This window comes from Camelus ferus, chromosome 36, assembly GCF_009834535.1.
Source record: "Camelus ferus isolate YT-003-E chromosome 36, BCGSAC_Cfer_1.0, whole genome shotgun sequence".
NCBI lineage: Eukaryota > Metazoa > Chordata > Mammalia > Artiodactyla > Camelidae > Camelus > Camelus ferus.
The window spans coordinates 13,456,879-13,474,919 of record NC_045731.1 but is presented as its reverse complement, the minus strand read 5'-3'; the positions used below and the strand labels follow the sequence as shown (position 1 = coordinate 13,474,919).

Genomic DNA, 18,041 nt, shown 5'->3' with positions numbered 1-18,041 from the left:
GTCCTGGTCTACACTTACATCTGGCGTAATTATCAATAGCTGTTCTTGACTCTTAAAAGTGCCTTGGTGTCGATGAGAATTACCTTGGTCACCTTAACCAAGGTCCGCCAAGGTGTTGTACTGCGGCCGCCCATTAGGTGTCAGCAGCGTGGCCTCCATGGAACGCAGGGAAAGCATTTCATTACCAAAGTCACATCTGAGCAAATAATTAAGTGTAGTTCAAGAGCTACCTGCAGCCTTGGCTATTCAAAACAGGTGAGCGAGCAGGGAGAGGAGAGAAGGAGCAAGTGCAGGACTGGTGGCTCCCTTCCTGGGGTCTGGTAGAAAGGGAAGGATTCCCTTCCCTTCTCTGGTATTACCTGGAATGAGCACCGTGGTACCCTTTTCAATTTTCGCCCACAAGAGGAAACCAGTGCGCAGTGAAGTGAGGAAACAGCTTTGAGTGAAGAGGTGTTTTTCCTTCATAAATTGCTCTTCAAATTGTGATCGGATGAACGTCGCACAGGTAGCTTTCTCGAATCTATTGAACGACTGGGTGCTTTTGAGCCCAAGGCTGAGTTGTCTGAACACAAATGCTTCAAAGATGATTTGAAAACATCGATACTCAGAACTCAGTGACACACCTGGACTCTTCCTGGAAGGACCTACCGACTGCACGTCTAATACCTGTGACCCAGGTGGGCGTCACCGCTCCCTGGGAACCCTCCTCACTTCAGAAGGGAGGCACTCGCAGGTGCACAGGGGAGGAGAAGCCCACAGCATGGGTTTTCAGCTGCGTGTGCCTTTCAGGCCCTGGAATTGGTTGCTCTTGCTGGTGGCCCTTAAGTGTTCCAGAGCATCCTCTGATTTGAACGAATCCACAAATTCCTCTGCCCAGCATGACCTGAATGTGCGGTTTGCTGCTGCCAGCTTTGAGCCAGCTGAGACGATCTCTGTTTTCTCTCTGGATTATGACTACGTGCAAATTCCTTATGAGGTCACCCTCTGGATACTTCTAGCATCCCTTGCAAAAATAGGTAAGGCCCCAAACACCCACCTGGTTTGTGGAGTTGTTTCCCACCTGAGACAATGTGTGTGTAAATGCCTTTTAGGGGGTGGGCTTGGTGGATTTAACCGTGACTGCTCTTACATCAAAAATGCTGTCTCCTTGAGTCAAGGGAAAGTCCAGACTGATTTTTCTCAAGGCACTTAATGCTTCAGAATTGTGCTTTGAAATTTAAGAGCCTAACTCTGGGCTCTGGGTTACTTTGATTTCCTCTCATTTCAGGGTGACAACCATGTGACATTATTTGGCATGTAAAAATCTTGAGCTCTACGCTTTAAGAAATGTAGAGCCAAACATATAGACCTTGGAATGATGCCCACTGGAAATTTCAGGAACCACATAATGATTCTTCTGTAAAATGTGCTTCCTTCATTCTTGGCCATGGAGCTACAGGCTCCATCAAAGACCTCTATTGTTGATTCTTTAAAAATGGCATGTGCTCCTTGCAAATTAGCCGAAAGCAAGAAACAAGACAACCACGGGCAACTCATATCACTCCATGATGGGATACGGGAGCATATGAGATGGGATCTGTCCATACAGTCTTGGTTTACACCCGCCAAATGCAGCTCGTGGAGTTCCTCTGGTTTCCTTTGTGACATAAAGTGGATTCAAGTTAATGGGTTAAATTCTAACCAGGGTTCTTTGTGCCCAAAAGCCATGTGATGGTTTCCACTCTGTGACCATTTACTCTTCAACTTCACCCTCTCGTATCCTTGAAACCAGCTATTCCAGAAACTGCTACCACTGTCTCACCTGTCAAACAGAGCATCTCCTTGGGCCTCGGTCGTGAACTTTGTTATTTGAGTGGATAGGTTGCCTTACTGAGGTTGAACCTGTGAAACGAGTTGATACTGATTTATATTTTCCTTCAGAATGGCTGCAAGATGTGGGTTGAGTCATGAGATCAGGCACTTAAGTCCTTGGCATCAGGGTGGCGGGCTCTGTCTCCTCACCTAACTCCCTCCCTGGGGATGTTGGGGGCGCTGGCAAGTTCACTGGGTGCCCTTCCTGACTGCTGTTCATTTAGAGCTAGTCAGGTGTGAAGATAGAATGAAATCGTTAGCCTGAAGGACTCTCGTGAGTTTGTCAAATGACTAAATGACATTATTTAGTCCATGTTATTTCTAAGAGGGTTTTACATTCTTTCTAAGAAATGCTCAAGTGAAAATGGCTTTTCGAAGGGACACTATTCTTTGTACAGAGCTAGGGGTCTAACATCTTTCAGGCAACCACATGGATGCTGAGAACATCCCAAGTGATCTTATGTGGGTCTAGAGTTTTCCTTTGTAAAAATGCCAGAGACGCTGGTCCCACCCACTTCTCTTTTCCTTTTCACAATAATGGGTGAAGTGGGTCTGGAGTCAGAAAATTAGATCTGCCACTGACCGGCTAGTCGCTCTGTCTTTCTAAATCTCAGTATGTTCACCTGTGAAATGATTTCTGAGATCTCTCTTTGGTGCAAACAAGGATTTTCGAATGGGAAAGAGGCTTCCATTCTGTGTCAGTAAACATCTCAATACAGAAAGGACATATCTTGCTTGGTTTTATATTAGCGTAGGACTCGGATTGTTCTTTAGAGGTATATGTCCCCAGACTCACTATGTCCACAGGCTCAGAACTCCTGTGAGGACACTGTTGCTCATAGGACTGCTGATTAAATGTCCTTGATTTTCCTGTTGATGCAATTCAACATACGTTAAAAAAAGAAAACTGAAGTAGGTTTTCAGTGGGATCACGCTGATTCAAGTACAATTTCCTATTTGCTAGTCTTTAAGAATTTAGGTTATTTTTATATTGTATGTGAAATGAAGGTCATATTTATGTATACCATGTGCCAAGTACTGGGCTTGTAGTTTTATATATGGTACCTCATTCACCTGGGGCAAATAATAATAATAATAATTATAATAATGCTAATGCTAATCACATAAAACTTTAACACTTAAGGTATCATGTAGATTTTTTAGATTTTTTATCATATATTTTGAGTCAAAATAGAATTAATAATCATTAATATTATCATTCATTCTTTTTTTTAGAATGAATTTTTATATAAAAAAAATTTTAATTTTTTTTTTTCTTAGTGGAGGTACTGGGGATTGAACCCAGGACCTTGTGCATGCTATGTATATGCTCTACCACTGAGCTGTACCCTTCCGCATCATTTGTTCTTTTATTCAGTCATTCTATCAAGACACATTTATTGAGCATCCATGCAGTATGTGGGGTTGACTGTGGTCCCTGGCCTGAAGGGGGAAGATGAGTAAATCTGAAACTACCCGGTAGGTACTTCGACAGAAAAACAGCACAGCTCTCTCCAGTCCTTTTCAAACACCCAACTACGTGTGTTACCAAAGAACAGTATTACAGAACAAAGAAAACACGAAGGATTTGTGGTTTATCTTGCAGTTCAGTTCCCACTCTGAGAACATCATAGAAAGACGATTCTTGAATCTTTGGGCAGAACGGAACTGTAGGGCCATCTTTGAGTTTCACGCAGGACTTTGTTATTCGTGGCCATTTAAGTTCCAGGCGCTAGAACTGTGAAATCTCAAAGTGACTAACTCTGCTGTCCCTCCTGAACGGGGAGCGGAGGAATTGTGAAATGTGAAATTCACATCGTGCTTCCCTTCAAGGGCCCGGCTTACAGGTTGAAGGCTCTTCCTGCTACCCGGGCGTCAGCGCCACTCAGCCTAAGGCAGGTGACGCTGGATTCATTTCAGGAAGCTCGGTTCCTGGAAGCAGGACCAGACCAGGGAGACGCGGGGCCTGAGAAAATCACACTCTGGGCTCTTCGCCTACTTTACATATTCAAAAAGTTAAATGTTAAAATCAGCACTAGCTGAAGGAAGAGGAAGAGGAAGAAGAGGAGGAGGAGGAAGTTGTCCTCAGGAGGAGGGGAGCGCAGGACTCCAGAAGGAAGCCTAAAGCTGGTTGTGAAGCCATTGGGCTGGGCATGCAGTTTGGAACAACATTTCTTGGTACCAGTTACACTATTGTATTAGCCCGGGGGTGGGGAAGTTCAAAGCTCTGGTCAGGGAAACCCACGTGCTCTTTGGATGGCTGAACCTAAAAGTTCCTAAGGAGACATTCAATGGCCCCCCAAGACAATAGACTAGACTAGACTTTAACCTTGACTTTCAGGCACTCCATGGTTTGGCTGAAAAGCATCTTGCAACTCTTCTCCCAATACTCTTCCCAGTTCAAATTTACTCCAGCCAAATGGGCAACTTAGCGAATGTCAGAAATATCTTGCTGGGCCATTCTTGGCTCTCCCCTCTTTCTCCTGGAGGTCTCCCCACCTAAGACATCTTCACCTCTGTTGTCCGACTGTGGAAGGCCCAGCCGTCCTCCACCAACCTGTTCGGCATCTCCTTCTCATGCAACAGCTTCTCTGATGAACATCAGACCTCTTCATTCATTCATTTATATACTTTTAGATTCTTTCGGCAAGTAGACAAGCTTATGGACAAGATGCCTTCATCATCCTTGGGGAGATGTAAAGATATGTGCTATTCTGCCTGAGTTTGAGGAGATTAGAGATTCGTAGGGAAGAAAAGTCGCAGACTACAAATGGTAGAAAGGGACCACTGTTGTTAGACAGGCACAGAGGAAGTGTTCTAATAATTCAGAGGAGGATACATTATTCCCTTGGGAAGAGGTGGGGAAAAGCTCAACCTCAAGGACTGAGTACCACCAAACAGGTTGAACAAAAGGACGACCCAGGCAGCAACAACAGTACCTAGAGATGAAAAAGGAGGCCTTCAGGGTGAAAAGGCATGAGGTTGGCTGTGATGTAAGACGTAAGAAGACAGTGCAGGGTGTGTGGGATCTGGACTCAGGGAAACCCCTCAGGGGGTCTGCTGTGCCTGGATCCCTTGTCATGTTCCTTAATATATTCAATACGCATTTCATTGTATACGGAAACATTATATTTTATCTCCTTATTTGTTAATGTCTTCTTTCTTAAAATTTGGCCAACAGTTGGAGTTGTAGAAAATGTTCAGTCCGACACCTCACAGAGCTTTCAGTGGGTTGGTCTTGGCACAGGGATGCTTCACAAATAATCTTGGTTTAAATTCTGTAAGATGCTGGGAGCCTTCGGAGTCTTAGGTGGGGAACGAGACTGTCAGATGCAGGGGTTGCAGAAGAGTCCTCTGGCAGCATGGGCAGCATGGGATGGACTGGGAGGTAGGAGGGAGCTGGGAGATAGGGAGGACAATGCAGGAAGCAGGAGGAGAAATGGGGAAGCACTCAGTAAAAGCAGTGGCTGGGAGTGGAGAGGAGGAGGCAGGCTTTCCGGGCAGTTGATGGGAGGCTAACTGATGCAATGGGTTGCTGATAGCATGAAGGGGCAAAGGTGATGAAGGGGGAGTCCTGAGAACGTGACTTGATTTCCTCATAAGTGGTTGACTGGGTGGCAGTGTCATTGTTTAATAAAGGAGAAAAATGAAGACTTTTCCTATTTATGTATTTGTTTGGTGAATAAGGCAGTGAGGTCAGGCAAGCTTGGAACAAGCTGGGGTGAAGGTGGCTGGGATCGACTCTGCAGAAGCTTCAAAAGTGGGTTCTGCATGAGAGCAGGAGCGTTCGACACTCAAATGGTGGTTTGGTGCAGCCACTATGGAAAACAGTATGGAGATTCCTTAAAAAAACTGAAAATAGACTTACCATATGACCCAATCCCACTCCTGGGCATGTATCCAGAGGGCACTCTAATTTGAAAAGACACCACCCACCCAATGTTCACAGCAGCACTATTTACAATAGCCAAGACATGGAAACAACCTACATGCCCATTGACAGATGACTGGATAAAGAAGTTGTGGTATATTTATATAATGGAATACTAGTCAGCCATAAAAAATAATAAAATGCCATTTGCAGCAACGTGGATGGACCTGGAGATCATCATTCTAAGTGAAGTAAGCCAGAAAGAGAAAGAAAAATACCATGTGATAGCACTTGTATGTGGAATCTAAAAAAATAACACAAATGAACTTATTTACAAAACAGAGACAGACTCATAGACAGCGAACAAACTTAATGATTACCAAGGAGAAAGGGGGTGGAGAGGGATAAATTGGGAGCTTGGGATTTGCAGATACAAACTACTATATATAAAATAGATGAACAACAAGGACCTACTGTACAGCACAGGAAACTATACTCAGTATCTTGTTATAGCCTATAATGAAAAAGAATATGAAAAGGAAAAAATATATATATATAACTGAATCACTATGCTGTACACCAGAAATTAACACCACATTGTAAACCAACTATATACGTTTTTAGTTTAAAAATTTTTATGAAGTACAGTCAATTACAATGTATAGTTTAATTTAAAAAAAGAGAGAGAGAGAGAAGTGTTCCACTCTCTCATGCCCCTTGGGATGGGGAAAGGAGGAAGGAGGGAGCAGAGGGTGCGGGGGACTGAGGCCGATTCCGGACCTCGCACAGGGAAGGTGAAGCACCTGACCTTGTCCAGCGCCCGGCACTCCTGCGGCCCCTGGTACAGGAAGACGCTGAGTCTGGGAAGGGCCCTGGCCCCCAGTACGGGAGGACGCAGGGGCTGGGAAGGGCCCCGGCCCCCGGTGCGGGAGGACGCTAGGGCTGGGAAGGGCGTGCTCCCCGCCCACCTGTAACCGCGGCTCGTGCTCTCCGCAGGCTTCCACCTGCACCCCAGGCTGCCCAGCCTCGTGCCCGAGAGCTGCCTGCTCATCGCGGTGGGGGCGCTGGTGGGCGCCATCATCTTCGGCACCGACCACAAGTCGCCGCCAGTCATGGACTCGAGCATCTACTTCCTGTACCTGCTGCCGCCCATCGTCCTGGAGGGCGGCTACTTCATGCCCACGCGGCCCTTCTTCGAGAACGTCGGCTCCGTCCTGTGGTGGTCGGGGCTGGGGGCCCTGATCAGCGCCTTCGGCGTCGGCCTGTCGCTGCACCTGGTCTGCCGGGTGCCGGCCTTCGGCCTGGGCGACGTCACTTTGCTGCAGAGCCTGCTGTTCGGGAGCCTGGTCTCGGCCGTGGACCCGGTGGCCGTGCTGGCCGTGCTGGAGGAGGCGCGCGTGAACGAGCCGCTGTACATGATGATCTTCGGGGAGGCCCTGCTCAACGACGGCATCAGTGTGGTGAGGCCGCGCCCGGGGCTGCGGTCGCGGGGGGCCGTGGGGGGCCCCGGGAACTGGGGAGTGGGGCCGGGGCCCAGCGGGACGGAGCTGGCCAGGGCCGCGTGGTCCTCCTCTCTGGGTCTGCGCGGTGCCCACGATCGCTCAGCACCGTGTGCCATCCGCCAACTTCTTCAAGGAGAGAAAAAGGAGCGAGAACGTGTGTTTCTCTCGTTAACACGGTTTTGCACTCAGCCCGCAGAAACCGTTCCTCGAGGCTCTTCTGCATTCTCACACTACGACAAGCAGTGTTTTTATTTCCTCAGTCACCAGACCTCATCCTCATTCCCTTATATACTTTTTTTTTTTTTTTAACTTTTAATGCTGCTTTAGATGGTGCAGTTAAAAGAGGCTTAGGGAGAGAGATGACGGAGGATATGCAAAAATGCGTGGGCTCCTGCACTGGTCTCAGGTGCACGACTCACATGGAGAGTGTGATGGGGGGCACTGTGGCTTGGCTGTCCTTCCCGAGAGAAGCAGAGAAGGATTTCCAGGCCAGATCTGTGCACAGCATTAAGGCCCAGAAGGTGTCTTTGTCTGGAGGTGCTGGACTCTTCCAGGCTGGCTGTTGCGTTGCTGGGTTTCATTGTATGACTTCAAGGCTTCCCCGGGGGTTATTCTATGCGATATTATATATGCTTTGATATACTTCTCATTTTTACCTTTATATCACATCATGTTAAGTAATACTAGAATGCCTTCTCAGTATAAAAGACTCAAACAGTACAGAATCATACAGCATAAAACACGGAAGCCTCTGACACTTTCCTCACCCTCCACGCGAGAGGCTGCCGGGTCTGCATCCTGGACCCATATATTTACATACCCGGATGCGGACGTATCAGCTTCTACGTAAACGGGGTGGGCTTACATCACGTGTGCGGCTTAGATGTAACACCTTGGAACACTTCCACTGCTACGGAGGACTCCGTAGGTTAGGTTTATGGTGATTTATTGCACCATTTCATGGTGGGTGGATATTTAGGTCGTTGCCGATTTTTTATTTTAAAAAAACAATGTTGCAATGAGTATTCTTGGTTCGGCATACGTCTGTTTTTGCATGTGTGAGTATTTTTATCGGATAGATTCTTGGAAGTGAGATTTCTGGGTTAAAAAGTGGGCACCCTTAAACACTGGAGAGAGGCTGCTGTTTTATTTTTTTATTTTTTATTTTTTGTTGTTTACTTACTTACTTATTTATTTATTTATTATGTTAAAACTTTTTTTATTGAGTTATAGTCATTCTACAACGTTGTGTCAAATTCCACCGTAGACCACAATTTTTCAGTTATACATGAACATACATATATTCATTGTCACATTTTTTTTTCGCTGTGAGTTACTACAAGATCGTATATATATTTCCCTGTGCTCTACAGTATAATCTGGTTTATCTATTCTACATATGCCTGTCAGTTACTACAAATTTTGAAGTCCCAGTCTATCCCTTCCCACTCCCCTCCCCTTTGGCAAGTACAAGTTTGTATTCTACGTCTATGAGTCTGTTTCTGTTTTGTATTTATGTTCTTTCCTTTTTTTTTTTTGAAAATCATAAGGAATTTTTATTAATGTAGATTATACCTACTGATATTTACCATATTAGAAATTAAAAAAGAAATTTAAAAAATGTTAATATACTTAAACCCATTACATGTTAACATAAACAGCATAATTTATGAAAATGTATTTTTCAAAGCAAAAGATTAGTGAAAAGAGCAACATTGTTTTATATTTTTGCCATTCTTTCAAATGTGTGGCTTAAAAGAGATTGCTATATTCTTACATGTTACTTCAGTTGATCTGTTGTGATACTTTTTTTTAAACATTTTTTATTGCATTATAGTCATTTTACAATGTTGTGTCAAATTCCAGTGTAGAGCACAATTTTTCAGTTATACATGAACATACATACATTCGTTGTCACATTCTCTTTTGCTGTGAGCCACCACAAGATCCTGTATATACTTCCCTGTGCTACACAGTACAATCTTGTTTATCTATTCTACATTTTGAAATCCCAGTCTGCCCCTTCCCACCCTCATCCCCCTGGCAACCACAAGTTTGAATTCTATGTCTATGAGTTTGTTTCTGTTTTGCATTTATGCTTTTGTGTGTGTGTGTGTGTGTGTGTGTGTTTTTTTAGATTCCATATATGAGTGATCTCATATGGTATTTTTCTTTCTCTTTCTGGCTTACTTCACTTACAATGACATTCTCCAGCAACATCCATGTTGCTGCAAATGGCGTTATGTTGTCAGTTTTTATGGCTGAATAGTATTCCATTGTATACATATACCACAGCTTCTTTATCCAGTCATCTGTTGATGGACATTTAGGCTGTTTCCATGTCTTGGCTATTGTAGATAGTGCTTCTATGAACATTGGGATGCAGGTGTCTTTTTGAATTAGGGTTCCTTCTGGATATACGCCCAGGAGCGGGATTCCTGGGTCACATGGCAAGTCTATTATACAGCTCCTGTTCATTCAGCTGATGGTGGGATTCACACGCAAGAGTTATGCAGTGACACTGACACTAAACAGAGAACATGAGTAACAGTGTATTGTTAGTCACTTATACTCACAGCCCTTGTAGAGGAGGACCCCGCCCACCTGGCAGGGCCACGTGGGTGCTGTACTCCAGAACAGAGCAGGAGGAAGGAGTGAAAGGATAGGGTACCTCCTGGCTCCTACGGGATGATGTGATTGACTTATTTTGAATAATCCCATTGGCTGGCAGGGGACTGGTCCCCAACACTCAGGGACATGCAAATACTGTGCCTGGTCCCTTGATAAAAAAGGAGAGTTATTTAGCTGGGGGACCTTACTGTGGGGTCAGATTGGGGAGGGGAACTTGCAGGTAGGTCATTCAGAACCAGCCCAGTTGTACCAAATAAAATACTGAATCTTAATTTTACTTTTTACATACACAGCTGCCATGATTTTTCGGAAATCTTGTGGGCTTACTTTCCTTACACAGTGCATAGTTCCTTGTATTATTGTCAACAAGGGACATTGCTTTCTTAATGTTTTCCTTTCTGATGAGCAGAAAAGGATTACACATGTTTGTTGTCATTTGCACGATGATATTAAGCACCTTTTCAACAATTGTGGACGATTAGTGTTTCTTATGCTGTAAATCGGAAGTTCATGCCTTTTCAGGGTTGCCAGACTTTCAAAAAAAAAAAAAAATACAGCAAACCCGTTAAATTTGAATTTTATACAAACAACGGATGATCTTTTTCTAAGTATGTTCCAAGTATTCTATGCAAATATTGCTTCTTGGTCATTTTTCATTGAGACCACTTGCTGTTTTTTTTCTTTTTTAATTAACTTATAGGAACACATTAAATTATCTACAATTTAAACTTTTGAATGTTGCATTAAAAGGAAATATTTTCAGGAGGAGGGGTAAGAGTTCAGTGGTAGAGCAGGAGGTCCTGGGTTCAATCCCCAGTCCCTCTATTAAAATAAAAAAATAAAAATAAAAAGCAAATACTTTCTCCTATTCTGTCACTTAATTTTTTTGAAATCATGTTATCTTCTATCTTATAAAAGTTTTAAATGTTTATGTAGTCAAGCCTACTAACTCTTTTATTGCCTCTGGGTTTTCTGTTTTGCTTCCAGAGAGTGTGCCTCCCCGAGGAACTCACAGCTATTTCTCTTCTTACATAAAAATTATTTAAATTTTATTCATTTCTTAAATAAATTATTTAGAATTTAAGTCTTAAATAATAACTTAAGAATTAGAGTAATAACTAAATTATTATTTCACTCTTAAATAAAATTTATTTAATTCATCTGGCACATGATATTTTATCGTGAGGACTTCATGTGAAAATAGATGGTCCAGGGGTCAGGTGGGGAAAAGGGTCTTGACCAGTTAAACCAAGATAACCCAAGTGGATTCGCTAAGCGAAGGAGACCCACACTTGGAGTCAGTAAGCCATTTATTTATTCATAATGAGAAACTCTAACTGTTGGGCAAGATGCTGCACTCATCAGGCCTGCACATTCTTTCCTGCTGGTCCAGCATCACAAAAAGCCACACTGTCTGCAAGTTGTCAGGGGAGCCTGGACTCCGGATGGCCATTTGATCCAGACATCTCATTCCTCAGCGTGTGGCCCTCAAGCCATGTGCCTCAGAATCACCCAGGTGGGCTTGACGAGACTTCGGATGCCCAAACCCTGTCCCAGAGCTCCCGACCCACGGTCCCCGGGGACGGAGCCTGGGAATCTGTAGTTTTAACGAGTACTTCCGACAAGGGCTGACGTTCATTACCTGTAGGCGGTGAGAAGCTGACATATTCTGGTGTAAAACAATGATACGTCCAGAGCAAGGGCTGCACCCCTCTCCTCAGACTGGGCTGGGTCACCTCCGAGGTCTCCTTGCTGCCATGCATTCTTTCTTTAGATGCTGTCAGTGTTTTTCGGTTTTGTTACAATGGAGTAAGTGTCCTTGGCTGGGAACCGATCCCATCTCCCAAGGGGGCCCCTCTGAGATGCTTCCGTCTCACTGTACATCTCTGGGGACAATCTCCTTTCACTCCCATCTACATTTTTTGGGGTCCCTGCTTACTGCAACCCTCTGATAGCAATGCTCTTGAAGGTGCTTTTCTGTGATAACATCAAGGCCATTGTGAGGCAGTGATCCCACCTTCCCTTCCTAAATCATTAGAGAGGCTTAGAAATGACTTTCTAAATGCCATGTTATTTAATTTCCACCAAACACACTATTTCTTGAGACAACCTGCAGAAGTTCTCGCCGAGACTTCGTCTTTATCAATTGCCGGTGAAAGCATTTGCCTCTGCTGCCCCTCTGGTGCCGGCCCTCAACTTGAAACTCTGACTTCAGCCTGAATTGTCTCTAGATTTTACATCGAGAGCCCGTCACAGTTTGGTTTCTGGTTGGAGTTTCTTTGTTAACAACATCTGTTTGCCTTTCCCCAAGTTTAATTGTTTCCACTTGGACTTTTTTTTTTTCATGATCATTTGAAAATAAAATGACCATTTTTGGCTGACCAGAGTGTCTGATGAGGGCACGGCCGTGGCCCCCACGAGGCGAAGCTGCTGTTGTGTTGGCTCCGGGGGGAGCTGCCCACACGTCACCCCGGGTCACTCTGTGGTCACCCACAGCACAGTGATATTAAGTGTGCGCTGGGGCGCTTCTGTGTCCCTGCGTGAAACCGGAGAAGCTCGGGGCCGGATTTAGAAGGCAGTTTGAGAGCAACTGGTATTTAATGCAGTCCAGTTGTATTTTGAGCCAAGGGCCTTGAACTCACCCTCTCATTGAGGAGGGAGCCTTGCCGGGGGCAGTCACAAGCGTGCTTTTTCAGCAGAAAGTCTGAGTCATCTAGAGAGAGACCTGTGATTTGTGGGTTACATGTGACAACTCTGCAGATCCTTATCCACGAAAGGGCTGCCTCTCGCTAAAGAGGAAATGTTCTAGAACTGCCGAAAGAGTGATGGACACGATCCCCCAGGGCTGTTGTCCACTTATTTCTCCCTCTTGCTGAATATTTTGGGGTATGACTCTAATCATGAAAACTTCCTTGGTGGTGAGGGAAGGGACCAGAGGCAAAACTTTTATAGCTTTAAAATAATTACGAGCACCCCCAGTTGAATCTCGTGGCAACATCACAGCAGGAAAAAGGATGCAGCCACCATAGCCAGGACCTGCATGGGGTCACTTTTACCTTGACTATTTTATTAAATCCTTAGATTTTACCGTGAGGCATGAATTCATAACCACATCTCACAGATGAAGCAAATCAGCAAGGGAAGTGAAATAAATTGAACAGGGCATCCCGCTGGCCATGATGGGCTGGACGTGGGTGCACAGGTCTGTCTCTTCCCAACCTCTTGTCTTTTATTTTTTGCCATTTGAATTTTCAGCTCACGGCGCTGGGCAGGACAGGGGAGAACCCGTATATTATCAATAAAGAGACTGAACTCATGTCTAATTAAAAGTGAATCCAGGGCTTTTTCTCCAAAACAGAGTTGCCTTGTTTGGCTGAGTTCACTGTGGCTCCAGGAAAGATGCTGGTGGTCTCTGTGCTTTGCTCCTGGAAGACTGGGAGGAGGCTGTTACTTAGCTCCTGGGGTCAAGCCTTTAGTACAGTGCGTGCTCAGATGCAGTGAGCAGTTCATGCATGCAGGCTATTGTCCTGTATCAAACCAACTTATGGACATGCGTTCTGGTTGGCTCCCTTTCAACAGGCAGTTGGTTTTAAATCTGGCACAGCTTCATTTATTGTAGGCAATTGGTTCTTATATTTGTATTCCTCCCTGATTTTCCTGCATCAGTTTGCTGAATAAGGAACAAGGCAATGGCACCAAGGTCTCTATCACCTCCCGTCTCCCTCCGAACATCTCCCCTCCTCCAGCTCCTCTGAGAGGTCCAGAAGGCCAGGGCTGAGAGTTGAGCCCAGGCGGCCTGGCTCCCGGTGCCTCTGCTCCTAACTTCTCCTCCATACTGTCCCTTCACCCCCTCCCCCCACTTTATTTTTCTCCAGTTTTCTCTCCTTCCTCTAGTGATGTCTTGGTTTGAGTTCTTGCTGCCACTGTAGTCCGTCCCCTAGGTACGCAGTGGGTGAGAGAGAGGTGGAGGGAGGCACATGGAAGTTTCTAAGCATAAACCTTGGACCAGTCACACTGGTGACATTTCATGTACTTTTCCTTCCTCGAGCTTTATAACAACCCCAGGCGGCAGGGATCATTGTCCCCAGTTTGGAAAGAACAGTGCCTAGGGGTTAAGGGAGAGAACCACCCCAACCCCAGATGTCTGTCAACTGAAAAAATGCACAAGATGAGAGCTGTGAGTTAAGTTTTATTTGGGGCAAACTGAGGACCACAGCCTGGGAGACAGTGTCTCAGGGAGCTCCGAGGAGCTGCTCCGAGGAGGGCTGGGGGAGGCCAGCGTGTATGAGACTTTGGTGAAGGGGGCACGTGCAGTCACGCACGCATTTTGGCAGAAGGTTGCTGCTCGTTGCAAGGAGCAGGTGTCTCCCTGAATGATTTTAGTGCTCTTCTACGTATGAGAAGTGCAAGAAACTGGGCTCATAAAATCTCCTCCAGAAAATACCAGACTATCTGCAGGCCTTTGCTGCCTCTAATATGTCAGTTTTCCCTGAGCCCAGAGCGCCTGTTTCCTGATCTCCGCCCTGAGCCCCGTTCAGGGTGTGCTGAAGGTCAGCGACTGCGGTGGCCGGTGGCCTCATCCTTGTGGAACAGAAGGCAAGCGACCATTTTTGGTCTCATCTCTGTACTGGCTCATCCTTGGTCCTTTGAACCTCTCCAGTGAATTACCAGACCTCCAGGGCTGAAGGTTTTTCATGGTTATTTTTATTATGAGAACACAGACTGTCAGAGCAGTCATGTATTGAGTGTAATTTATCCTCTGCAGCTCAGTATCCAACAGACACAGTGAAAAGCTGTCCTCTGCTGTCCTGGGCGCTCCTAGCCTCAACCCACCCTTCTCTTCCACCTGCCTCTTCCCTTTTACAGTAAACCGGTAATCTGGCAAGTGAAATGTATCTCTGAGTTCTGTGAGCTCTTCTCACAAATTCATGGAACCCAAGGAGGGGGCGGTTGGAGCCTGATCTGTAGCTGGTGGGTCAGAAGCACCGATGACAGCCTGGACTTGCAGCTGGCATCTGAAATGGGGGCAGGGAGCTGTCTGTGCGGCTGAGCCCTCCCCCTGTGGCACCTGACTACCTCCAAGTAGGTGGTGTCAGAATTGAGTTCATTACTTGGTGGTGTGAGAGAAAAGCGCACACATCGGAACTGTTGTCAGAGTCAGGGAGTTATTAATAGAAATCACCTCCCTGAGCACTTCGGAGCCACAGGCCTCCCCCGCCCCCCGCACCCTGAGTGATGCTGCATCATGTTGCCCAACTGTCTGGACTTGGCGGTCTCAGCTTTTCCGTGAGAAGGGCTGTGCACTGACCTGGACAGACTCTTCAGGGAGGAGAGGAAGGCATCGTGGTCTTGTCCTCTTTTTATCTCCTTAGTCACATTTTTTTGCAGATTCCTAGGGTAGGAGGTGAGAGGTGCCTTTCCAGGTACACGGTCTCCTCTGGCCATGGATGTGGGGAGCTCAGTGTAGGAGGGGGCGTGAATCTGACAGGGTGTGTGATCTCGAGCATGTGACTCTATCCTTTTGTGCCTCAGTTTCCTCACGTGTAAGATGGGAACAAGTAGTCTGACCTCAGAGGGGTGCTTTTGAGGAGGGGTGGGTATGAGACATGGGGACACTGGGCCCCTAGGAGGTGAGGAATCAGGGTCCCGGTGCCCTTCCCGGGCCCCAGAGGAGGTTCCACACAAGAAAGTCAAGCTGCTTGGTGTCTGTCCCCCTGGAAATGGGGATCCGGCCTCAACCTGAGACAGACAGGGCCACGCGGCCGTGGCTGGGCGGCTTTAGGCGCCTGGGCAGCGAGCGTCACCCGCTGCCAGGACTCAGCACGTGGACCTGAGCTGTGCCGTCTCCCCCAGGGCTGCTTCTGACCCAGGCGGCAGGGCAGGTGTCTGGTGACCACTCAGCCGGGACCCAGGCATTTTCCTTTTCAGACCTGGCTCCCATCAAAGCACCTGAGGCCTGCTTGGTGAGCTTCTGCTCAGCCCACAGCCACCGTGGTGGTGAGAGATGGTGCTGGCTGTGGGGGCCTGTGGTGTGTGTGTGTGTGGAGGGGCTGCAACACATACAATAGCTTGGGATGCACTTGGACCAGGGTGGGGAAGTGGGAGGAGCTTGGAGAAATGAGGGGTAGAGGGCAGCCCATGTTGGTCCCAGCAAACCTGGATGTTGGAGGGGTCAAAAGTTCACCAACAGAGGAGGCGAATTTGAGTCTACACTTCCCCAACTGGGAGACACCTTTACCTCTGCATGTCCGGGGTCTAAGGTGCAGGGGGCTCTTATTAACCAGCAGCCTGGAAAGTCTGTTCCTCAGGCCCCTGTTTCTAATTCAGAGATGCGCAGCGGCAGGGCCGGGTGGGAGGGGGACATTCAACCCTGTGTCCCCTGGAATGCCGGAATGCCTCCAATTTGATGCAGAAACACTGGTTTGGTTCATTTTCTTCTGGATGAAGATGCAGAGTGATTGAAGTCTGGGTGCCACGAACTGGGTTTCCAGCAGCCTGTGCTGTGAGCCACGGACAGGCGAGGTGACCTCAGTCCAGCTCACAAGCGCAGGATGAAGGAGCCCTCGCTCGTCGTCGGGGCCTTCCCTCATCAGGGGGCAGGGCCAAGCGGCTGCGGAAATGGATTTGGAAAAGAAACACTTAGGGAGAATAGCAAACTCTTTATAAACGTTTAGGAAATGATCAGAATGATGGCAGAAAAGCATGTGGAAGCAGATCCTTCAATGCCGTGGCACCATGCTCTGTCCCCCAGTGCTGCGAGTCAGTGCTGGAGAAGCAAGGAGCCCTTTCCCCGCCTCGGCAGAGCCACAAGCCAGGAGCCTGGGACCTGATTCTTTTCATTTGTAGATTATTCTTCCTGTGCAACTGCAGACCTGCTTCTTCTGGATTTTCTTTTAATTGAAGTATAGTCGATTTGCAATGTTGTGTTAGTTTATGGTGTACAGCATAGTGATTCAGTTACACATACATACATATATTCCTTTTCATATCGTTTTGCACTATAGGCTGTTACAAGGTATTGAATATAGTTCCCTGTGCTCTACAGTAGGACCTTTCTGTGTATCTATTTTATATATAATAGTGTGTATTTTTTATACCCCTTTCAAACTCTAGGAGATTACATAATACATTAATAGAAATCACTGACTTGGGAGAGCTACCTAGGACCCAAACAGCCAAGAGAGTTTCCCAGTTCAGTGGCTTTCAGGAGACGCCCCCACCCCCCACAGCACGCCTACCTGCATTCTCAGAGGTGCGTCAGCTGTGTTGGGCTTTGCTGTGGAAAACCACATGCTCAGGATCATTTGAGGAGTCCTGAGAGCTGGCTGGTTGACAGCTGGTTTCCCTGTAGCTTCCTCAATGATTATGTAAAACGAACAGGATCGGGCAGAACCTGTTGTGCAGCTAACATCACATCCAGGGGAGGGTCCGGAGACGGAATGCTGATTCTGGCTCCAGGCTGCGGTTTCCCTAGCTCTCCCCTTGTCACCCTGGGTCAGCTTCGGTTGTGAGTGAGTGTTAGACCGTCTGGTCCACTCTCGCTGTACCTCCCAGAAGCTGTGGTTGCTACAGCGCATAACTGGGCAGAGGGTTTCACTCAGGCTATGTCATGGTCCCCAGTCCACGGACACACTTCTCAAGGGTCTGTCGACTCCTGTTCTTGAATGAGAGGTCTCTGGGTAGAAGTCCTCTTAGCCACCAAGGCTATCAGCAAGGCACTGAGGATCTGAACACCATCAACACCTTGTTCCAACTGACAGTTATAGAAGACTGTGCCCAGCAACTGCAGAGTACACATTCCTTTCAAGTTCATACACCATGTTCATCAAAATGACCATGTATTTGACCATAAAAGATGCCTCAATAAATTTAGATCAGGATCAAAGCAACATATCAGTCTCAACATTTCTATTTATTATGCAAGAAGAAAAAAGCATAAAGACAAAAATCACTAAGGACATAGTGTATATGTCTCTATTTGTAGATAACATGATGGTTTATGTAAAAAAAAAAATCCCAAGGAATATATAAAACAACTGACTAGAATTAATAAGTCAGTTTGGCAAGGTCATGGGATGTAAGGCTAGCACACAAAAATCAGAACACTTTAATACAGTCGTGGCAAACAACTTTAAATACTGGTGGCAGGAGGTAATGTTCAAATTCCATTTATAAGTCCTGTCAAA

At 46.4% G+C, this 18,041-nt stretch overlaps 1 protein-coding gene across 2 annotated transcripts in view; it reads left to right on the top strand.

The window, feature by feature from the left end:
- Positions 1–272: 272 nt before the first annotated feature.
- Positions 273–18,041, top strand: part of SLC9A4 (solute carrier family 9 member A4) — a 41,169-nt gene continuing 23,400 nt past the window's right edge. For both annotated transcript variants that reach the window (XM_032474224.1, XM_032474225.1), the window contains exons 1-2: positions 273–1,016; positions 6,719–7,182. In XM_032474224.1, the coding sequence (XP_032330115.1) occupies positions 761–1,016; positions 6,719–7,182 (720 nt within the window). In that variant the 5' untranslated portion in view covers positions 273–760. The remainder of the gene's footprint in view (positions 1,017–6,718; positions 7,183–18,041) is intronic.